The sequence below is a fragment of the Hevea brasiliensis genome, chromosome 16 (genome assembly GCF_030052815.1).
Source record: "Hevea brasiliensis isolate MT/VB/25A 57/8 chromosome 16, ASM3005281v1, whole genome shotgun sequence".
In the NCBI taxonomy this organism is placed as follows: Eukaryota; Viridiplantae; Streptophyta; class Magnoliopsida; order Malpighiales; family Euphorbiaceae; genus Hevea; species Hevea brasiliensis.
In genome coordinates, this window is record NC_079508.1 from 53,766,106 (window position 1) to 53,791,001 (window position 24,896).

Here is a 24,896-nt window from a genome sequence, read left to right on the forward strand (position 1 = left end):
ATGGTCATAAGTTATGCTATTAGAGTACCAGTGAGTGATTTAGCTTCAGAATAGAACATATCTTTCATAAGTTTAAAGTATTTTTTTACATTTTCAGTTTGTGAAATTGTAGTCTTAATGTCATTGGCAATAGTCATTCGTAAAAACATAAGGCTCAATTTGTTTACCAATTCCTATTACTTATGGTATAACTTTTCTTCTTCACTACTTGTATCCATAATAGTAGCGAGTTAACTTTCCAATAATGCGAAGTCAAGGTCCAAGACACCTAAATGGAACTTGACTTACTCACACTATTCAAAGAAGTTCAACCCATTAAAACAATAACGTATTAAGCTTGCGAATGAAGAGAAAAGCTGCAATATTATATTTATATGCTCAAAATAGATTCAGATAACTTTAATAATTAGAGTATATTATAGTTCTCCTTTGGGTAGATACTATAATATACTATCCTAAATTAAATGCCTTTAAACTTGATTGGACAATAACTAACTTACATCAAATATATATGTTTTCTTTGGACATCCAATATATATTTGATAAAATATTATTGTCCTCATAATTCTCACTATCATAGAATAATTGATTTACCTTTGGGTAAAATCCTTAAGTTCTGATGACTAATGGGTATCAATTAATCCATTTTTCATCATAGGCATCTATTAGTATGGATAATTGATAATTTTTATATGCATGTAAACATCATTCATAGTTTGGCTGCTTTGGTGACTAACAAACTATTATTTTTATTTTATTTTAATTTGGCCACTTTGGTGACTAGCAAATTGAAACAAACATCATAAGGCATGCATATAAATTATGTATCTTAATAAACCTAATATTTGTTCATTTATTATGTTTAATTACAAATCTTAATTAGATTTGGTAGAAAATATATTTTTTTTTCTTTTAATTTGTTTCTTTTGAGAAAATATGATCTCAAACTTAAATCTCTTTATAACACGATTTGTCATCGTGTTAATAATCATTGTGCCCAAAACTTAATTGGGTCAAATTTTAATAATATTATTATTATAATTATTATAATTATTTTAATCATTAACATTAATCATAAAATTTTTACGATCTACACTTTAATTCTACCCATATCTAATAACAAGTAAGAACTTTAACATTATGTTCACCATGTAATACCCCCGTTGCATAGCCTGGTATATTTCACTGTTCCTGTGACCGGTGTCGGTCCGGACAATTAATGGGATTAGGGCCACACTTAAGACAATTTGAGAAGCCATAAACACAAATAATTAGTAATGTTTAATTAGTTAACTATAAATAAGAAAAACAGAACATAAGAGGTTAAACGAGCCGAGAGTCACAGCGATGAGTGACCTCCTCGGGAATGACTGCGAAGTCTTTTTAAACTCAAATTTCGAACCGTAAAAAGTGACGCTGCGGTCCTTAGGACCCTTATGAACACAGTGGAAAAGAGAAAATCACGAAAAAAAACTGTTAAGTCAGTCAAATAATTAGGTCAGGGAACCGGAAGAAATATTAGATTATTTGCAAACCGGGATGAACCGGCGAGGGGCGATTTGGTCAATTGACCCCGAGAGCTGACTCCTTACCTAACTGTCAAATAAAATCGGAGAAAAGAAAATTTCGGAATCGAGAATTAAATTAAAGAACTAATAGAAAAAAATAAATAGAAAAAAAAAAGAAAGAAGATGGAAAAGTCAAAGTTGATGACATCATGAATGATGTCATAAACAAATTAATTAAGTGAATTATTAAATTGGAATTTTTGATATTCAAAAAGGGATAAAGATGAAAGAAAATAAAAACAAAAAAAACAAAAAAATCCTTTTTTCTTCTTCTCTCTTTGCCGCCCCATTTCTCCCTCTCGTCTCCATGAAAGCTTCTTCCATTTAAGCTTACAATTAAGCTTGATTCTCTCCACTTAATTTACATAACTCCCCTAAAAACCTTGTTAGAACTTGTAATCTCAACTTAAGCACAAGGATTACAAGAAGAAAGAGGAGCTAAAGATAGGGTTTTGAGGATTTAAGAGAGGTGAGCATGTTAACTTGTTTCTTTCCATTTTTAATGTATCATTAGTTGTTGAATTAGCTTGTAATGTGTTAAAATGAAATAAAAATGTGGGGAAGGACAAATTGAATTTTTGGCCAGCTTGGTGGGAGTATGATTTGGTCTGGTTTGATGTGTTTAAAGGGAATTAAAGATGTTAGTAAACTTACATTAGTATGGTGGTAAGATGGAAATGCACCAATTGTGATTGAATGAATGAATTAGGGTTTGAATGTTAGGGTTTGTGAACCAAAATTTGAAGAAATGCATAAATGGCATGTTGGACCTATTGTGAAGTGAAATAATGGTCAATTATGACCAAATAACTTGTGTGGGAATGATAGGAAACTAAGTTAAATTCGGAGGTAAATGGTCATGCTGTTGGCAGTATGACCAAACCCACTTTGAAGGACCAAAACTCAAATTTTACAAGTCCAATTGATATGCCACCAATTGGAGATGAAAATAGACATAAAAGAGCACAATTTTCATTAAGGAACCATGCCCAAAAACTGACCAAAACTGGGTGAACAAATTGACCAAAGTGAAATGAGAGCAGGCTGCCACTGCACTAAACTGACTAACTGTTCATTTGGTCATAACTCGAGTTAGACAGGTCAAATTGACCTGAAATTTGGCCAGGGGTTAGAGGAGATATAGATCTAAAACTTTCATGAAGAATATCACCCCAAATTATGCCATTAACCCATTCAAATTATTGAGCAAAGTTGAGTTACCAAACCTGCAACTCTGCAGATTTTCATTTGAGCAGTAATGTTTGGATGGCTATAACTCTCTCTAGAAAACTCGGATTTAGGCGATTCTTGAACCGATGGAAACCTAAGACATAGTAGAACATTTCATCTGAAGAAAGTTAGATCAAATTATGAACTTAACTTGATCAAATTACTGACCAAAGTTGGATTAAAATCTGCGTAACCCAAGATACGGTATGAGCGATTGCGTGAATAAGAAATTTATTTTGGCCATAACTTGAGCTACAAAACTCCGATTGAGGTGATCCAAAAATGAGAATACACTTAAGACAATAAGGAACATTTTCTATGAAGGAAGTTTTGTCAAATTCCAACAGTAGATCGACCAATGGAACAGTGCAACTTCGGAGCACCAAAACCGAAAATTGACAATTTTGCCAAAATGACCTACGCTTTAAAAAAATGACCAAAACCAACAAGTTTGGTGACCAAAATGTGGTATGTGGGTGAAGTTGGAATTCCCATACCTATTAATCCTTAAAAAGTCACCAATTTGACTTGAATAGTATAGTGAATAGTAACCCGAAACACAAAAACTTTGAGAACGTCGAATTTAACGCAATAGAGCTAGTTAAAGTGAAGTTAAATTTATTTTTGGACTTATGTTAAGTTATGGTACTGAAACACTATGAAATTGTGTGTTTCAGCTGAAAAAGACTTGGAAGCTCGGAGAGACTGAGTCAAGGCCTAGAGGCGACTCTAGTCAGGTTTGTGCACAATAAACCCTATTTAAGCATTTTATCCTTGAAAATTTGATTTAGTACGCATTATAAATTTATGAACTTTTGTGTTGCCACCTTGTGATCAAATTGTAACTTTGGAAATTGATTTGATTTTTGTATGCAATATTTGAATGAAATGTTTGAAATGGATTTTGATTCACACTTAGCATAACAGTTACTTATTATTCCTCCTCCATTTATGGGGTTGAGATCATTTATTTTCCTCCCTCTCTGGCTTGCAAGTTGAGGTTGTAGATCGGATGAGTACTCATTAGCTAGCTAGCCACCTCCCTCATTGATTTCGATTAATGGGGTTGTAGATTGCTTTGTCGTGGTGTACAACGCGGCATTGATCGAGAATTTTGTGTCATGGCTTAAGTTGTGTATGATTTTGGCAACACTGTGTTTATGAAATTATTTGACTAAACTGTGTTTAATATATTATTTGACAAAATGAGTTGTTATGAGCTTTGATATTTGTGAAATGTGGTTATAAAGTATTCAAATTATGTTTCATCAATAAATGATTTATGTATCGCATTTTAAATTTTTATTGTGCATCACTGAGTATGTTTATACTCAGCGATAGTTTAATTTACTGTCGCAGATAAGAGCAAGGAGAAAGCAGCAGAGTGAGCTACGGGATTGACAAGAACTTCTTGATCCCTTTTGTACGGGTATTGTTTTATACCCTTGTGGTTATTTTGATGCAAATACTGTAATGTCATAAGTATCAATGTAAATTGAGCAGTTGTAAATAAATTGTAATAATATTATTTTAGGTTTGTTTCTGTAAATTTAATATTTGTACATATGAATTTACTACTTTATGTTTTGTTAATGAAGATATTAAATATTTTGAAATGAGAAATCTGGATTTGTATTGTGAAATTATTTGAAGTGCCTTGTATTGAGTTGATTTGAGAATTATTGGTGGTTGGGAGTTGTGAAATATTTTTGGAAGTGCTTTTTACAGGTATTTGAAGAACTGGTTTCTCAAAATACAGAGGGAACTCTGTCAAAATTTTTATAAAATTTGCGGCAAAATTTAAATGGACAAAAATTTTTACTAGTCCTTAAGCTTTGAATAAATGGTTTTTAATTCTCACTAAAATGCTCACCACTTCCAAAATGTAAGAAAATTATTTTAAAATCCCTTGTAGGGTACTTAATGAGTTATCGGTAGGTGAAGTTCGGTAGTTCATTAAGTATTCTATGGGATCATGTTATGCCTTACGGAGGGGTAAGGTGTGACACACCATCATAAATTTGATGGAGAAATTTAATTGTTCAAAACCTAGGGCTCTGATACTACATGTAAAATAAATCTTAATAGATCATAACAATCATAAATATAATGTGAATCATAAATGTAAGATTCAACTATCACTCTAATAATGGATCTTGAATAAATAAATTCTCATACATCTAGAAAGCGTACCTGATGTGGAGTTTTACTTGAGTCATGGTAGTAATTGAGAGAGACCATTTGATTCAATAAACTGATTTCTCCCTCTTGACCCTTATTGATTTACACACAAGACTTTAGCGATGGAAGACTTTCTTGAGATGACCTTAATATCTCTGACTTTATGAAAGAGAATGTGTGTAACCTTATGGGTAGAGAGAGGACCGACTTATATATATCAAAAACTTAATCTGATACGTCCATCAAGTATCCTTATACAATTAGAATTATGATTTACTTTAATTAGAGTAATCTTTATACAATTAGTATTTGTATTAATTAAAATAAATATCAATTAATATTATGTCACATTAGAGGAATTAATTTTGGCCTATATGTAATATTAATTACTGGATAAAATCTTACAATATGTAGCTGAGGGTGACTGTGAGCTTACCCACCAAGAAGATAAAATGGATAATTCTGTGTAACGCACATATCCATGATACATTCACTATTTCATCTTGCTTGTTTACTTGCTAGTGCACCCTCCATATTCTAAGGGTGAAATTATACATATATTGATCTTTAAAAAGTCCTTTATTGATAATATTAATTTAAGGAATTTTCAATTTTGTCCATCTAAAGTTGTGATTGATATAAGAAAAATAATAGCATATAGTTAATATATTTTGTGTAACTAACAAAATGAAATCTAAAATTTTGATGTTTTGATATGATAATTAGAGAAAATATTTAATTTTTATGTTTAATTGGCCAATTTTAATTTAAAGTTCAACGAATACAAAGAAAGATATTAAAGATAAATACATAATAAGTAAATCAACATCCATTTTAATGGATTTGATTAAAGCATTAGAAAAAAAAAAGGTATAAGAAAATGAGCACTAATTAAACAAGAAGTTTTCAAATTGACATAATAAATAAAGCAATCCAATTAATTACAAAACAATCGATTGATCATTCCATGTTTTAAGCAACAAAAATTAGTTTAATGGGGCACAAAAACAATAGCTGAAAAGGAAAACGAATGAACAAATGACAAGAAGACTAATGAGAGAAAAAAGAAAAATCCTTTAAGGAGCGGCCATTAAGGATATAAATAAGAAATGGGTTTTGGTGGGGGAGAGGTATAAGCATGGAGTATGAGACCATGGAGCCATTTGGTTGTGGATTCTCCAACAAAAACATCCACGCTTGGAAAGCTAAAAACAATACCCTTTTCCACCACTAAAAGGATTATATTAATATTCATGTTTCTTCCTTTATAAAATTTTTTTAAAAAAAATTTTATACCCACAACCCAATACAATGCATATTGATATAAAAGGAGGGAGAGGGAATCCATGCCAAATACCACAACTATTATATGCTAGGCACCACCCACTTTCTTAGACTTTTATCCCACTCTACTTTTTTATTTATTCTATTCTAATTAATAATTCATTCTCATCTTTTTTTAGCCCATAAAGAAAAGTACGTCAACCCTCTTTTTTATTTTTCGTATTTTAACAAGGATTAATTTATATATATATATAGCTCATTGGCTCGAGATTGAAGATATTGAGTAGGGTGGTTTAGGTTTGATATCCCATCATCAACCACGTGCAAGTCCACGTATGTTTATGATCATATATGTCAAATTCAATGACAAGATCAAAATTATATGATAGTTAAGCTAATTTCTACCTTATATATATGGTGATGTATCATAAAAAGGGACTTTATAATTTCTTATATATGTCTAAATCCAAAATTTATTATGATAGATAGTGTATCAATTCATCAATTGTGGGTTTCGATGAGAATAGGTTGTTGCACGTTCCAAGTCCCTTAGATGACAAGAAAACAGAAACCTTCGCATCCGCAATCTTGTAGGCATCTGGAAGCAACACACATACATATGCATATGTTAAAAAGTAGTTCCTGAAGTGGAGCAAAGGAGACGAATAAACAGAATGGCTTTAATCATGTCAACGCAACGACCTCTAGTGGGATTCTATCCCAACCCAAACTTAGCATTTTCCTTGGTGAATCAACCCATATTAGTTGATACAAACCATTGATTCCCACTCATCGCCATATAAGCTAAGCACCACCTCTTTATGCATCACCCTATTTTGACATGGATGCCACTCAATTCTACTTTGGATCACTCCACTTCTATACCACCTTACGAGGAGGGCTAATCACTTAATAACCTTCTAATTTTATATCAATATTTGTAATATGGCCTAACATACATTATTATTTGTTAGTATTAATTATCATGTAGTAGTAGATTTACAAGAGGCTTCTTTTCTTTTCTTTTTTTCTTAAGATGCAATCTCAATTATAATAAAACCTCTTAATTGTTTTATTAGACTAAAGAAATTATTGTTTAAACTTGATCAATTATAAACTCAAAATATAATATATAAAGTAAATAATCTCTACTTGTTTATGATAATGTAAATTTTATTTTTCATTAAATTAATAATTTAATGTCGAACATCTATATTTTATATGTAAAAAAAATTAAAAATTAAAAATTTTAATACCCATTTCATTAAAATTTTTTTAATAAGCTAATATTAATAATTGAGCTCATAACTCTCTCTCTCTCTCTCTATAATTTATAGAAAAATTACATAACAAATATATCATATAATATGCGGATCAACATCAATCATGAATCATCTTTGGTGTCATCAGTGCCATTAGCCTCGAATAATTACAATTTATTATTTCAAGTAATATTATTTTACATTCGACCATAATTAAAAAAGATGAAATTATTGTAAACGCAAACGTTTTAGTAATCATATTCATTGAAAGATTTTTTTTTTAAATAACTCCATAAAAAAACTATATTTCAATATTGTCATCAAATAATAATAATAATTTTATTTTTAGAAAATAATTTTATTCACTACATTTAACCAATATATACAAAAATGCGGCCCCATGAAGTTACATTCTGTGGATAATTAGTATAATTGTAGCTCTTACACGAGGGTGTTAACTTGCAATAAGAGCAATAATATCAATACTTTATAGAACATTATTGTAGGAAACCCATTATTTTTAGGGTACTAATGACAATTTAATTATAAGATCATTACTATTCTCGAAAATTATTTTATTAGCTAGCTATACAATACTTCTCCATTACTCTTCCATCTAAGCTTTGAAAGATTAACTTAATTGATGATTGGATTTATTTTCCAATTTATTAACAAAAATTTGAATTTTTGTAGCATGCCTATATATATATATATGTATTATATTTTTGCTTTTAATTAAATTTAATATAACATGAAGAGAGAAAAAAAAAATCGTCTGTAATATTACTCTATTATAATTAAAAAAATGAAGAGAGATATACAGGATAAGACATAATTAGTTTTTGGCCATTGTTGAAGTTACTTTTCACCAAATCAATGGAAGGTTTTCAACTGCAAATTAACTTTGATTATTAGGGTTCACTTTTTTGCTTAACCTGGATTGATAAGTCAAGATTATCCACCAAGAATAGTGATGTAATTATCACATTGACTAAGGAACCACCATGTTAATTGCCTGACTAATTAGCCCCATTCCCACGTAATAATAATTAGATCGTGCCTTGCTTTAGTGCTTTGATTTGTCATTAAAATGCCCTTTTTTTTTGAGTTGGACTAGCTCAGGTTATATATGGACTGAGGTTAATGTGCCCTTTAGACCAATCAACTAACAATTAACATAAACTATTACTACCTTATTTCATTATTAGTATTAAACAAGTGCTTATCCCTTTCAAACATTGAAAACTTGTTTAAACATTTGAGTTAAATTACATAAATAACCCTCTCGAGAAAATCTAGGTATTTTTTATCATTTTCAATTATTAATTTTACTCTTATTATTATAATTAATTTAGTTTATTTTTAATTTTTTATTTAAATTAGTTTAAAATTTTTAATTTAAAGTCAAATTAGTTTCAAAATCTATAAAATTAAAAAATTAAATTTTATTTTATTTTATTTTGTAAATTAAAATTTTGATTTAAAAGTGAAATTCAAGCTTTATTTATTTATTTATTATTTTTTAAGTCATACAAAGAGTGAACGTGAGCTTCTTTTCCAAAGCCACGTGAGCTTGGACAATCCAAGCAAGTTCTCACAAGGAGAGGGCCAAACGAGTAATTTGCTACCATAATTAGCAAATTAAAATAAAAAATCCCACAATTAAAAAAAACAAAGGCTTAAAAAAAGAAACAAAATCTTCCAATTCCGACCACGAAATCTAAATTGCAGTGAGAAACAGCAGACTTTACGCGGAAAAAGTCTTTCACGCGACTCGAACCTTTATTTTTTTAATTAAGTCGCGACTTTGCAAAATTCATTTATTTACACTCTCTCCAAGTCCCACATACAACACGAACCGCACGATCAACACAACTCAAAAGTGAGAACAACACGTGGCGGAATCTGGGAGGACATGCCTAGTGATAAAGGAAAGAAAACAAAATAATGAGAGTGGAAAAGAGGGTTACATTGTTGCGAAATCGCATCACCGTCGGGATCTCATAGAGCGCATGCATTCGTGCACGCTTGGGCTCTTGTTTCCGTAGGAGAGAGTGTGCGTGTGTGGGAGAAGTTTTTTATTTTGTGGTTTTGGTCAAAGGATTGTTAAATGGACTACCATGCACGCGAGGCTTGGGTGACAGCTGGCGGTACGGTGACCCAGCCGAGCTTTTATGAAGGGCAGAGTCAGGTTGGGCTCTGGAGGCAGCGGCTATCGCGGACGCGTAGCCGCCATTGACGCGCTTTCTGGCGTCGTCCTTTTTCATCGTTTTTACTGTTGGATAAATTTTACATGGTGTTTACATCTTCTCTGACTTCACAAATCAATAGAAAGCTGATACAAATAATCAAGAAGAAACTATTCAATATTTCAAAATTTTGTATTTTTTTTTTAATTTTAAGGGATAAATAAAATTTAAATATAATTTTATTTTTTCTTATGATACATTTTCTTATGAAGTGCGCATTGATATAATTTTGTACAATGTTTTTATTTTTTGTTTTATGATTTTAATTTAATAATTGAACAATATCTTTGTTAGGTGAGATATTTCTTTCCTTAACAACCTCATGTTAAAGCGTTATATTTTAGTAATGCGTCACAATCAAATTAGGACAAATTCTACATAAAGACTTTGTAAAGTCTGCCGTCTTGGCATTACCATTCAACCAACATTTTTTAATGGTGACATTTTCCAAAGACAATGATCAGCGTTCTTCTTTAAAAGAAAATTTTTTTAAAAAATTATTATAAATTCGAATTCAAAAGAAAATTTCTCTCGGCAGTACAGAGGGGACGAAAATGTAAAAGAGAAACAAGAGTAAAAGAACGAAAAATAAAAAAGAGTCAGTGTGGTACGCGCGTGGGCCGAGTTCATGTGAAGTACCAGAAAAGCGTACCACATGAGCACTGTGCTCCTGTCGCGTTGAAGCTCTACTATTGGATTCCCATCAAATCGTCAACGGTACAGCAACTGTAACTTCAGTAGGAAATCGTGGAGTCAATGCTTTACGGTACAAAATCGTGTGCATTACTGAAAAAAACGATGGCGACTCCATGTGAATGAAACTGAAAAAAAACCCTTAAATTTCAATTGAGACTCTTGCGCTATGCTTGATATAAAATAGGAAAGAAGAAAAATAAAGAAAGGAAAAAAAATTTTTATTTTATATTTTTTCTATTTTATTTGAAAATAAATGAACAATAATGAGAGAAAAAAAATATTTTTTTTTTGTTTGGGGAGACATAAGAGAGAATAAAAAATAATAATATTTGTTAAATTTATCATTATACTCTCAATTTTTTAAATTATTTAAAAGTTTAAATGAATAAATAAGAGTATATAGGTAATTTTATTAATCAAGTACACTTTTTTCGTCTGGTTAGTTTATTTTCTCTTTAAATTAAAGAAAAAATAATAAAAATAAAATAAAAAAAAAATTTTTCTCATTATTTTCCTTATATTTTCAAATAAGAAAAAGTGATAATCTCACTTTATTTTTTATCATTTATTTTCTTTCTTCTCCCTTTTCCACGTATCCAAACAGAAGCTTAGGGTCTGTTTAAATGAGTGAGTAAAACAGTAAGCAATAGAAGAATAAAAAAGAATAAGGAAATGGAAATATAAGAAATGTTACAATAAAAAAAGTTTAATATTTGAGAATGTGTGAATTAATGGAAAAGTAAAATAATGTAATGCATATTTTTTATATTTGAAAATAAATGAAAGGAGGGTAAACTTAAGAGTTATTTAAATAAATTTTAGTCATAACTTTTATCCCCTTTCTTACTCCTTTTCCAATTTGGGGAGTAAAAAAAATTGAGATTTAAAGGGGAATTTCTCTCTTTTTCTTTATTTACCTATTCTTCATCTTCATCCAAACAGACCCTTAAACGAGGTGAGGAAATGGTAAGTAATAAAAGGGTAAAAAATGATAAGGAGGAAGAATGGTAAGGAGAGTTAAAATAAAAAAAAATTTCATGTTCAGGAATAGATAAATTAATGGAAAGGTAAATAAAGCTAATATATATTTTTTCATGTTTGGAAATAGGTAAAAGAATAACAAATTTAAGGAGTGTAAAGATAAAAATAATGAGAAACTATAAAAATTACTATTTGGTTTCACACAATTTTCATTTCAAGGTCTGTGATTCACTTTGTGACAAAGTGATATCCGAGGTTTTACTTCATTAGCAAATCAAAACTTTCCGCTATTCTCTATTAATTGTATGCTGATGTAGATTCAAAAAGTAATATTATAATATTTTTAATTACTTTTCTTGGGTCAACCTTTCTCTACATTCTCACTGTAAATCCAAAGTCCAATCATTCTATCTCCCCCAATACCCTCTCTCAGGCATCCAACACCACTCTCTCTCTCTCTCTCTCTCTCTCTCTCTCTCTTTGACCCTTTCTGTATACACACACATACACACAATCTTTTCGGACAACATAAGTCATTTGACAGGTGCCTCTGTTTGGCGCTCTTTAGAAAGCATAATGGTTGGTGTGCATATGATTTGTTATCCTCATTTTGTTGCTCTGTAAGCATTTTATAGGTTGGTACTCTCTTGGTTGCTCTGCAAAACAAAATTCCAAAGATTGAATGATCTAAACATGTGGTAAGAAAGAGTCTAGCAGTAGTAAATCCTTATTCTATGAAACTTCTCTTGATTACAACATTGAAGATGTTCGGCCCTACAATGGAATCAAGAAGTTTTGATCTGCTTCTTACTATAATTGTATGTGAAAACCATCATAAGATCTTCTAAGTGTTGACCCTTGTAGCTCTTTCTTATATTTCTATTGTCTTTAGTCTACAATTGTTTTCTGCTTCACTCGACCCCTCATTCTCGTCCTCTAGAATTCTTATTTGTTTCTTTGAGGCAAGATGGTCTTACTTCTCTCTGCTATTGGATTTGAAGGCTATGAAAAGATGCTTGATGTATCCATTTATGAGCCTAACTTTTTTATTGATCTTGCAGGGATAGGCCTCCAGTCTCTGTCCAAATCTCAAATAGATGAGATTCTCAAACCAACTAAAAGCACCATTGTTGATTCACTTTCAAATGATCATGTTGATTCTCATGTTCTTTCTTAGCTGTTGTTCTCTTTTCTTTTTTTTTTTTTGTTAATTCACTATACTAGAAAATCAGTAAAAGTTATATTCAGTGCAGAAAAAAGCTTGATCCTAAAGCCTATGTGATTTACAAGGAGTATAATAAATCAAAATAAAAGGATAATGTGTTCACTTATAGTGATGATGAATTTGGTTTTGAAAATGAGCCTCCCAGTTCTAGATGCGATAAATTTGCAATGATGATAAGCTTGGAGAGCAAGGTGTCATTAAAGGTTCAAGTAAGAAACCAAAAAATCAAGGTGATTCACTTGATGACTAAAGCCATCGTTTTGAATCCTCTTCATCACCACTACTAGTAAGAAATAAACATACACATTTTTTTGGGTTTTTGCTTGGCTTCTTGATAAAAAAGAAAGTCATCTATCAATAAACTAAAACTTTAATATAATTCCACTTTAAAACAGAAAGTCGTGATTTGCTAACGGGTTAAAACCTTAGGTACAATTTTATTATAAAGTGAACCACAGACTTTGAAGGGAAAATGAATGAAACCACATGGTACGTGTTTGTAATTTCCTCTAAAAATAGTTATAACTCTCCACCCCATTATCTCTCCTCATATCCCAATTTAAAGTGTAATAAAAATTAAAATTTAAATGATAAGAGAGAATAAAACTTACTCTTACTTATTTTTACATTTTATTAATTATAACTCACTTACACCTCTTCCACCCTCATTCAAATTGGGAGTAGAGTTTAACTCTTAAATTGTAGTTTTGCTCAGCTGAACCCTTAGCATTTGCAAATACAGATAATTGAATCTAAAATCTATAAGTTACGCACACGCTAGTCTTGAAAACGATAGACGCACTAAGAGAGGGAAGGGAAGAGAAGGGAAAATGACTTCAATTTCTTCCTCCTCTACCACCACCACCACCACCACCATCGACATGGCTTGTGAATCGAATGCTATCCTTCATTCATCTCTGGCAAGTCGACACATGTTGTCTTCAAGAGAATCTGGTGACAACCGCAACCCACTTGGCTAGAAAAAGGGAGCCTTTTGGCGAAATCAAAGAATCAAAAGATTGAGTCTCAAAACGGATCAAGAATTTCGATTCCATCATCTACTATGGTGGGCTTTTGTTCGTTACTTTGTTTTCTGTGAACTGAAGGAAAAACAAAAGTATGGGTGAACATTCCCTTATTTAAATCATGTATATATATATATATATTTATTTATTTCTAAAATATTAATTAAATTAGCTTTAATATTAATTTATTAATTATTAATAAAAACAATAATGAATAACACAAATTAATTAATATAAAGGCCCATATCAAAAAGGGCCTTTAACTACAAAACTAAAGATGAGAATATAAGGCCCAGCTGGTCTTGCATGTTGGTTTATTGGGTCAAGACATTTCAGAAGTGCCGGGCTACGAAAAACGGCACAGGAAAATTGGGTCATCATTCTCTTCTTTTTTTTTTTTTTTTTTTTTTTTTTTTTTTATGTTTTTGGGTAGCCGGACAGATCCCATTTGTCTTAAAGGAGGTTTCTCATTTTCTAGGATTTTTGTTAGTTGATGGCTTGTTTTCATAAGTGGGTATGAGTATTTTACAGTTCCAAGACTCCTGTCTTGCGTTTTATTTACTTCTCTCTCACTTCACTAGGATGGGGATGCTCCGTTCATTTGATTAGAGGAGAATGTTTAAATGAAAGTGGCCTCTCTCATCTGTCAACTAATGGCAGTTTCTTGTTTGTGAGCACCTCTGCTCATAAACCCAGCACTGCTGAGAGGACTGCAACACTTCCTTTGGCACAAGTATAGAACATTTAATATTTTATCTTCTAATATTTAATACCGTTTTCTTTTATGAACCATAGCGTAGCATGCGATTGGCGGAATTGATTCCACCAAAAGTGCCTTTTTATTAGTTGATGTGGACCCCAGTGCCGCCCATTTTATGATTTCCTTTTTCACATAATATCAGAACAACTATCCTCAGCTTTTAATTACAAGATTATCATTTCAACGTACTACCACTGAAATGAGTTCCTGACTCGTGATATGGTAAAGAATAACTCTTCTGGAGTATCCTGTTCCGCTCTTGATGATTCTCCATAAAACAAAAATTGTTCAATCTCACTCTGATACATATATATATATATATCATACTTTTTTTTCCCCCTTTTTTTCTCTTATGTTTTTCGGCATTTTTCTTTTATCCAATGAAAAACTCCAAATCCTACAAGTTTTGCTCACAAATCCAAAAAAATAAAAATTAAAAAAAAAAATTAACCAGTATCTTACTTTCCTTCTTCCTTCTCTTTGCCACTTGCCTGTAGCTGTTAAGAGATCTAATATTTAACAGCTGTGACTGTTATTTTCAGGCTAAGTGCATGAAACATTTTTTTTCTCCATCCTCCAGCCATGACCCAACTTATTAAATTCCTTTTCTGCATTTCCCATTTTCCTCACCCTTCCAGCCTCTTGTTTTTTTTGCCCTGCCCATATTCTCCTCGGCAGCAACTTCTTAGACACACCAATGCTGCAATTTAAAAAAATTCAAAAAGGCCCTGTGTAAAAAATCCAGCTCACATTCCATTACTACAAGCTAAACTTCCCATGGTCTATTTAGCCTTCTCCTTTTGGCATCAGGAGTATTTTGTGAAGAATTTGCACATGACCCAACAGTTGTGTCATCACTTCTATAGCTCAAGCATGCAGCATCCAACACCCCAATTGGACTTTGAGGCACTGATAGGATTGAAGCACTTGCATCCTTAACAGTCCCACCAATCAATAACATATCATGAATTAATTGAATGCACTTCAGCACTCTCTCCTGTGAACAAAAAATATTGTAAAAAGTCTATTAATTGAGAAAATCATAGATGGCTGTGCGTGTACATAACATGCCTCAATTGGTCACATAGAGAGTAATCAGACTCCAAAGATGATGACCAAAAGTAAAATCATCATTTATGTTCACTTTATTGGCTATGGACCAACAAGGCATCTGTTTTACCTTTTCTACATGTTGAGCGAGAGCAGAAATTGCTTGCTCAGCGTCCACTGTTTTGATTTCCCCCACAACTGCTATGGCCACAGCAGCTGCAATCTCAGAAGGCCTAAATTCCAAGAAGTCAATCCCTGCATTGAATTCCCACCCACCAAAAACATCAGACACCCTCTCTCAAATATTTCAATCATAACTGTTACAACTGCAGAAAGAAATTATTAAAGGCTCGTACAATCCAAAAAATGTGTGTCCGAAAGAAAATGACCTTTAATTGTGCTTAATATGAGCTGGATTGATTGCAAGATTAAAGATCTAGTTGGGGTTCCATCATTATTGATCTTGTTAAGGAAATGGTCTATGAAGGAGAAAGGTGTAATAGCTTGCATCCTCCAGCTCAAGGTGCTGAGCACAAGAAGCTCCATTCTTTGGATAGTTCTTGCTTCAAATACAAATTTTGATTCGCCAACCTGTAAATATCATGATAATTAGAACTAATCAGATACAAAACAGAAACTTTAACAGGCAACGCCAGCAGAAGATTGCAATGGATTCTCACCTGTAAATCTAGAGAAAGTGGAACTTCAGTCTCCTCCATTTTGGCTGCAAGAGATAAACATGCAACGGCCAATAACTGCATCATCCAAGCTTTACCCTTCTGCAGATGCAATCAAAACGAATTTACGAGAAATATAAGAATAGGATCACGATTCACAAGAGAGGTAACAGATGTAAAATGTTATGCACGTTTGATTCTCAACTTACAGGTAGTTCGTAGGCAGAGAGAAATCTATCCAAGTAATTTATTGATAAATATGCACATAGTGGTCCAAAACCAAAATGGGCATGAACCTGTTAGAACCAACAAGGCCATTAGCATTATTGATCATCAACTGGGCTCCATAAAGGAATTGCATAAAGAATTGAATAGAACAGGAAAAGCAAAGAACAACTCAAATTATTAATGATGTTTGGCATGAGACTAATCAAACGAAAGAGAATCAAAGTAAGAAAAAAATGTACATGTGAAACTAATCAAAGGAAAGAGAATAAAAGGCAAAGATAAAATATGCAAAAACAAAATCATACAGAACAGAAAAAGAAAAGAACCCACAGAAATGCAAATTAACAAATCAGCATCGCCCCCAAAAAAGGGAGAAAAAGAAGGGAACCCACCAAACCCATTTCAGATTGACCAAAACGTGAAAGCCAAAAAGAATTCCAAAAAAAAAAAAAGAAAAAAAAAAAGAACTAAATGGGAGACTGCCTGCGGCTTGCTCATTTCATTGAACACCAATACCAAAAACACAATCAGTACTTGCTCAAAGGGTTCGAATCAACCAAAACGAGGATAAAACTCAAGTCCATCTCCAGAATCCAGAACTGAATATCGATAGAACCAATATGAAAATCAGAAAAAAAAATTTTTTTTTCTTGTCCTTCTAGAAAACTAGGGAAACATTCAAACGGGCAAAACCAAAACTCTTTTTTTTTCCTCGAGAAAAAAAAAAATCAAACGAGAATATTAGTGAAGTGAAAACCATAGAAATACCATTGTAGAGAAACGTGTTTTCAGTAACCATTCGATATAAATGAAAAACGAAAGCCAGAAAGGATTCATAGTATGTGAGAAAACATGCCAAACCACGCAACCCACCTTTCCTATCCAATCGATAGCCTCTTTTCTGCTCCCCAAGTCCAAGTCCCCCCTCCTCAGCCTCTTTAAGTAATCCACATTTGGCAAATGTAGGCACTCTTTCTCAACCATCAAAGCCAAACACTCCTCACTCTGCACTGGCAACTCACCATTTCCACCACCACAATAGGCCCTGTCTTGATGGTGGATTCGATGATTCTTACGATGCCATGTGGCCTCATACTCCTCTACCAAAGCACCATAGCAATCGTTATGATCGAAAATGCCATTATTGTCCTCTGCACACAGAAGGCTTGAAACCGCACAGTCAAAACTCGGTGCCATTAAAACCTCTCGAAATGAAGGAAAAAAAACTCTCTTTGTATTGTATCTAAGCGAAGAAGTTCATTAAACTGAAATGGTGATTAAACCTTGGGTTTTTAATGTGTGTTCCCAGCAAATACAGATATACCCTTGGACAAAGAACACTTTTTTTTGGTATGAAACAATCGAAGGACAAAGAATGATATTTCTCAAGAGTGCAAAAGAACAAAAAACTAATATGGGTTGAAGCAGTCTAGTCTCTCGTTCACTCACTCTCTCTATTTCAAAATTGGGGGCTGAAAAGGCTGCTGCAAACAGGGTTTATGAAGGAAATGACAGCCTCTTTTAGGGCAAAAGGCAGAGAGAGAAGGGAAGTGAGGGAGAGCACTATATGAAAATCTCAAGAAAATGCGAGTGCATAATATACAGAACAGGAAGGGCAATTACAAGATTTTGTGGAGAGAGTAATGTCTATGCAAAGTGGCGTCTTTAAACACACCCATTAGAGCTTTTCAAAAAAAACACACCCATTGGAAGGGTTGTGCTTGGGAAACTATTGTTGGGCTGCAATTATTTTTTCGGCTAATTAGGTGGCTAAATTAAACTGGAAATTGTTTTTGTTTTGGGCCACTTTTTGACTTTATATTCCTCTGCAAACCACTCCATAATAATCTTTATAAATTAGTTTGATCATCGTTCATACATTTAATCATGTATCATCCAATCGTATGACACTGATATTCTAGTTGTTAACATGAATTGTCCTTTCTTTTTCTTATTTGAGGTTCAACCATTGTATGACCCTACAATATTTTATCATAAGTAAGATACTATTATGGGTAAAATATATGATAAATTATAAACAATTTTCTAAGATTTAATAAAATTTATAAATTAATTTCTAACATAAGTATGGTGATGATTTTATCTTTAAATTTTTTTCCTGTTAATAATTTAATTTTTTATATTTTATTTTTATTAATAAATTAACATAAAATATATTAAACAAGGAATGATTTCACAATATAAATCAAATCACATCACATCACATCACATAACATGTTGAATAGATGGTCAAAGAGACGAGCAGATCATCATACATTTGATTTTCCTTCAATCGTCAAAATTCCCATTTATTTTCCGATTATAATGTGAGAATTTTATGATTATAAATTGGAAATTTTGGCGTGATAAAGTGAATAGATGAAAGAATGCAAGGATAAAAGAGTAAAAGGGAAGGTATGGCCGACCGACAGGTGTTAAATTTTCCCATGTTGAACTCTTATTCACTGGAAACATCCGTTTCTTGCAGAAATTACAATTATGATTGGCTGTACTTTTTTCTGCTGTTCTCGGCCTTTCTCACTCTTACTTTTGTACAATAATACAAGAAAAAAAAAATTCATTTCATTAATAAAAAAGAATAAATAATTTCACGTCAAAAGAAGTACAATAAGAGCTTATTGCACAGAATAAAATTATATCAATTGTAAACATAAAACGCTCATAAAAAGAGAAACAAAACGAGCACATCATCCTAAAAATAAAACTCTTTTCATAAGAGAAGAGAAAAGCTACGTAAAATAATTAATTTTATTTTTATAAATAAATTTTAATTATTATACTTATTAATAAATAAATATATTTATTTATAAATGTGTCTACTAAAAGTAGTTTGCCGTATTTATTAGAAAATATACTTATTAATTAATTTTTAAAATAAATAATTATATCTATTAAAATTTAAAATAAAAAAATATGTCTATTTAGCATTTATTTGACATTAAATTTAAGAGATTAAAATTACTTTTTAAAATAAAAATACTATTTAAGATGATATTAAAAAAATTATTTTAAAAAAATTATTTTATTATTTTGATATTTTTATTATTAATACGTATCAAATTTAATTTTTAATTATTTTTTAATATTTTTTAATTAATATATTTTTTTAAAAATAATTTTTTCAACAAATTTTAACAATAATAATACTAAATAGATCCTTAGTGAGGGTGTCATGACCCTTTATTTTTTTTTTTTTTCGTATTTCAAAACCTATTATGCACTTACTGTTTCAACATACTAAAATTACAGCTCGGTAACAGAACTCGTATTCACACAAGAAGTTGCTGCTGGAAGGTTTTTTTATTATAAGATTAAAATCTTCATATTAAGCAAATTTATAATTATTCAAATTGAGATATATTGAATACCTCATGGTTAATTAGAACTAATTATGACCCCATTTAGCATGGGGTTGTGCCGCTTACCTATAGACGTAACTTTTCATTATTTTCTGTTTTTTGAAGGCTCAATTAATTTTGATTTCTTAAAATGTGGCCGTTTATTGTCAATGTTCTTTGTCAACCTTATCATGATTATTCAAACCAAAAAAAGAAAAAGAAAAAAAAAAAAAAACTTACTATGATTATGCCATGCAATTATTCAACGAATCGTACAACGGTGTCCTCTTAAAATAATTCAAAGCCTAAATTGAAATTATCATTCTGAAAAATCTTTTTTTTTTTTTAAAAAGAACAAAAAAAAAAAAATCCCTTGTGTATATTGACTTTCGATATTTATTTATTTTTTATTTGATAATGAAAATAGAGCTTTTTTTCTTTAGAAAAAAAAAAAAGGAAAATTAAACCTTAAAATTGCTTGGATGTCATTAACTTTTATCAACTGCTCCATTAATTAGAAACCTAACAGTGGCCTTATTTCAAATACGATAATTATTTTACTATACCATTATTTAATAAATTTAATAATAAGTAGCATAATTCTTAATAAAATCATAATAAGCCTTTAGATACTGCAATAGAATTTGAAAATTTTGAATATAATATTCTGACATGTAGTACTGCATATCAGTGGGACAAAATAATATAGAATTTTGGATTAGATCCCATTATCTGACCCAGAAAAGCATATAAAAGGCTCGTATACTTGAGTTGAGATGGCAAATGGTTGGGATTATTCTATTTATATTTTTAAATCTCAAGCCTTCCATGAAGCGCTAATTCAAAATTTAGATCAATATATCCCATAATTATTTATGTTCATGAAGCTCTGTCAGGAAAAAAAAAAAAAAAAGTAAATCACCCTAACCCTGTTTGTTTCATATGGATTTTTTCAAGTCATGCTGATTTTTTATTTAATAATTACAACTAGTTGACATTATATATATATTGCATACAAAATTTCACAAATTAATGAAAATAAATATAAAACATTTTGGATAATTATGAAAATATTAAGTCTCTCATCAATTTTTTTTAGTGTAATAGTCATTATTTTCTAAATCCAGGTTTATGATTAAATATTTCATAGCCCCTGATTTAACCCACCTCATGAGATGATATTTTATCGAACTATAATGAATCTCAAAAAAATCACAAATAATTCATTCAAACAGTCTCTTATCATTTATTTGTATTAAGAGAATATGAATGTTACATATACTACATCAAGTATATTTAATAAAATTTTTATGAGATAAAAAAAAAATGAATTTTCATTTTTTGGATATTAAATATTATCATAATGTATCAAACCCAATATTACTTTTGAAAATTTTCTATTTTCCTAAAACATTTTTATGATATTTTTTTTTTTGGGGGTAACAATTTCTTTACACCAATGAAGAGACGAGAAGAGAATCTAAATTTTCCAAGGATGAGAAAAGCATGGGGCATCCATAACATTTGATGGACACGCATGACTCCTAGAACCCCAATGTCTCAATCCCTGTGGCCGAAAAAGCTAGGTTTTAATGATGAAATTAGAAAATCTTCTCAAAATCATCCAAAATCTATGGTGTGGAGATTAAAGACTAGTCTTTTTACTGCCCAAAGAATCACAAAAAGAGTGTTCCTTTTGCTTTCTTTTGGTTTTTGCACTTTTGGGAGCGTCCCCTTTAGGTTCTTCAAATGCTTCAAGTACAAAATTTTTCCCCCCTAACATTTAGCAATAACACCTAAACAAGGTCAATTAGGAGGGCAAACCAAGTTTTTACCTAGGGTAAATTACAGATTATGAGACTAATTAGCATAGTTAGTAGTTATAATTTTATAAATTACATGGGTTTTGAGTCATTAAGAATTGGCATGATTTTATTTTGGGAATGGTGCAAAAGAAATCTTTGAACCATTGATATAAAATTTCAAGTAAAGATTAACTTTAAGGTCAAATTCTAACATTTTTGGTCCATTGGGTTTCAATTCCTTCACTAGATGCGCCTCGACTAGGTGTTTATCAATTCATTCATTTGTTTTTTCACCCTTTTTTAATCTCTTATAGGCCCAAAATTTTTGGGGTCAATACTCAATATGTTTCTAAAAACATTTACCTTGACTTGGTGTTCTTTCTTCTTGGAACACTAAGATTAACTAACATGTGTTTCATTAAATGTATCAATTGTTTAATACATACGTCCAATAGGGATTAGTATATTTCAAATAAACAATATATTAAAACTTGGGTAATATCAAATATTATCCAACATTATTAAAAAAAATTATTAGATAATATATTATCCGAATTCATGAAAAATCGAGTATACATAAAAATTTCTTTTCAATTGAAGTTTTCTTTGTCTAATCACATAATTAAGAGGCAATAGTAATTAACAAACAAAGTTTAACGGTAAAAATAGGATAAGGATAGGGTTTAAGTAACTTAGGATGCTTTGTGGTGGTAGAATAAGGTAACCAATGAGGCATGTGCTTAAAAATGGGTTTCTAAAGAGACTTTAGGGACAGAAATTTCCTACCTTTTCTTTCTCCTCTCTTCTTTGAAATGCTTCTTTTCTTCACTTTGAATTTTACCTTTTTGTTTTTCCACTTTTGCAGTTGAGAAAAAAAAAAAAAAAGAATAAATTCCTCTGAGGGGAGGGATTATTGTTATTAAAATAAAAGAAAAATGAGACCCTTTGTCAGTTTTGTGCCAATCTCAAAGAGAGTGTTCCATTGAGAGAAGAGAAGCATTCTTCTAAGACTTTTCATTTTTGGTCTAAAGAAGAAGGTTTTGTTGTTGGGTTTCGACTAGAGATCCGAGCTTAACAGAGTGTCATCCACATTCCAGTCCACACCCACTAACCCATTTCTTTAACTAATCCCTTTGGTTCAGTTTCTATATATTATTTTAATTTCTTGTTTACTTTTTTACTGCTACAAGCCCAATGTTAGGGCATATTGACCAGATTTTAACCCGCATTTGACTGAATCTTGTTCCCACACAAAGCAAAAGATTATATTCACGACACAACTCGCAGGCTTTACCATACATCACACGTAATGCTGGATTCTTTGGCTATCCATCTACTTGTACTCTTGTAATGGACTTTCCTTCTTATTAGGGTATTTTCTTCTTCTATTTTTTTTTGTTTGCTTTCATATATATATATATATATATATATATAATAAGAAAAATTTTTCATTTTACAGATTTAATTTTGCTCATTATTCATTGATTTTAAGAGTTGATTCATCACTATACCTTAACTTCAATTGTATTTAAAAAATACTTAAATTTAAATTTAATATTACCAAAAACTTTAATCAAATTTCATTGGATACTTCAGTTAAAAGCTGATCTTGACATGATAAAAAAATAATTTAGAGTTTACGAAAAAATGAAATGAATGGAAATGAAAAAGTTATTAGTAATATTTCAATCATAATTAAAGAAATTGTTCTTTTCACATAACAGACAAATAAATATTTATTATTGTGTAGAATCTATCTAAGCATATGTAGATTAGTCTTTAGCTGAAGAATTTTGCATAGTATTTAATTAAAAGTTAAATATTATTATAATAGAAATTAAAGCTGAGAGACAGTAATTCAATGAAATTAAGCCTGTTTTACAATAGTCATTCTAATATGTGTTTTTGTTGGCTTTTTTTTTATAATTAATTTCTATTAAGATTTAAATTTAAAATCTTATAATTTTAGGGATGTTTAGATGGCATTAAATAGGCAATTTTCAATTATATTTATCACTCATGCTCATTTATTAAGAAATCAGAAAATCCAAATTCTGGAATGTATTATATACAAGGCATTGGTTAAATCGAAACAAACCCAAATAAACTATATGGATTAGTCTTTTAACAAATAATTTTTTTTTTTCCTGCCTGCCAAACGCAACCTTAAGTCCTTGAGATTCACTACTTAATACTTTATGGCCTTCCAAGTTCCAATCCTAAGAGTCAGTCAGTCTACCAGTAAAACAAAGTGATTAAAAGAAAAATTAAAAAACTAAACTTGATAGTTAATAATATTAAAAGAGATGATTATTTAACAGACTCTGCATTGAGCCTGTAACATTTGGTCATCTAGGCATGTGCAACGCCTCCCAACGCCGTGGTCCGCCTTCAAAAACAACCAGAACATCCGCCGTATCTCCAGTGTCTCCACCATTAAACACCACCTCTTATTAAAAATAAACATGTCCCTTTCCTATTGGTGCTTCAAATGATTTAAAAATAATAATAATAATAAGTGATTAAATTGTGATTAAGCATATGCTTATCCTAAATACGGTTGAGCTGGCAAAGTCAGCTGTCATGGCTTGAGCAATGTCTTTATTTAAGCTATCAAAGAAATAGAAAAGGGGCATTTTGGGTAAGCTTTGGGGATTCTGCAATTTAGAGATAGGGACCATATGCTTAGTGAGAAGGGAGAAAGAGGGAAGCAATTCCATAGTGAAGTTTTGTCCCTGCTAATAGGTTTGATTAATTAATTAATTACTCAATTATGAAACTAAAAACTTAATTAATTAGTTAAATAAATGTACTCCTGATGATAACAGGCAAGAAACCAAAGAGGAAAATGCCATAGGAACCAAGCTGGCATGGAGGCTTTCTTGCCTAATTGACCAATAAATTGCATCTCCTTCTCCAACAACAATTCAGAATCCCTCAACCGAGCAAGCTTGGCTTTGCCTTGTTTCCACCACCAGAAAAAATAGCTATTTCTTTTTTTATGTCTCAGACTCAGTTATGTTTACTGGAATTTGTCCTTTTCAATATGAGCTCATCTCATGGACTACACCCTTAATGCTTTGATTGGTTTCTGAGAATTGATGGGATTAAATTAAAAAAAAGGAGAGAATGCAGAAGAACCGACAATTTTAAGACTGGCTGAGATGGGGATTGGAGTCTTATTATATCTGAATCTAATTATATTTTGTCTGAAATTGATTAATGGCTATAGGATCAGGATCTGTTCTCCTATACTTAAAAAAAATTAAGAAAATGCAAGTTGCTTATACTTATTTTGGCATTCAGAGCTCTGCTC

At 31.0% G+C, this 24,896-nt stretch overlaps 1 protein-coding gene across 1 annotated transcript; it reads right to left on the reverse strand.

Moving 5' to 3' along the window:
* Positions 1–14,585: 14,585 nt before the first annotated feature.
* Positions 14,586–18,109, reverse strand: LOC110634168 (cyclin-D3-1-like). The gene is made up of 6 exons (XM_058138638.1): positions 17,290–18,109; positions 16,398–16,484; positions 16,192–16,290; positions 15,901–16,102; positions 15,642–15,766; positions 14,586–15,458 (listed from the first exon to the last, which is right to left on the reverse strand). The coding sequence occupies exons 1-6, from the start codon at positions 17,611–17,613 to the stop codon at positions 15,228–15,230; spliced, it is 1,068 nt and encodes a 355-aa protein (XP_057994621.1). The 5' UTR covers positions 17,614–18,109; the 3' UTR covers positions 14,586–15,227.
* Positions 18,110–24,896: the final 6,787 nt, after the last annotated feature.

Bases quoted from the DNA above. Each gene is read 5' to 3' on its own strand.
- LOC110634168 (XM_058138638.1), bottom strand. From the start codon at position 17,613: ATGGCACCGAGTTTTGACTGTGCGGTTTCAAGCCTTCTGTGTGCAGAG. The intron at 16,485-17,289 runs GTGGGTTGCGTG...TGGTTCTAACAG, and splicing joins CTATCGATTGGATAGGAAAG to GTTCATGCCCATTTTGGTTT. The intron at 16,291-16,397 runs GTAAGTTGAGAA...TTGCATCTGCAG, and splicing joins TCTCTGCCTACGAACTACCT to AAGGGTAAAGCTTGGATGAT.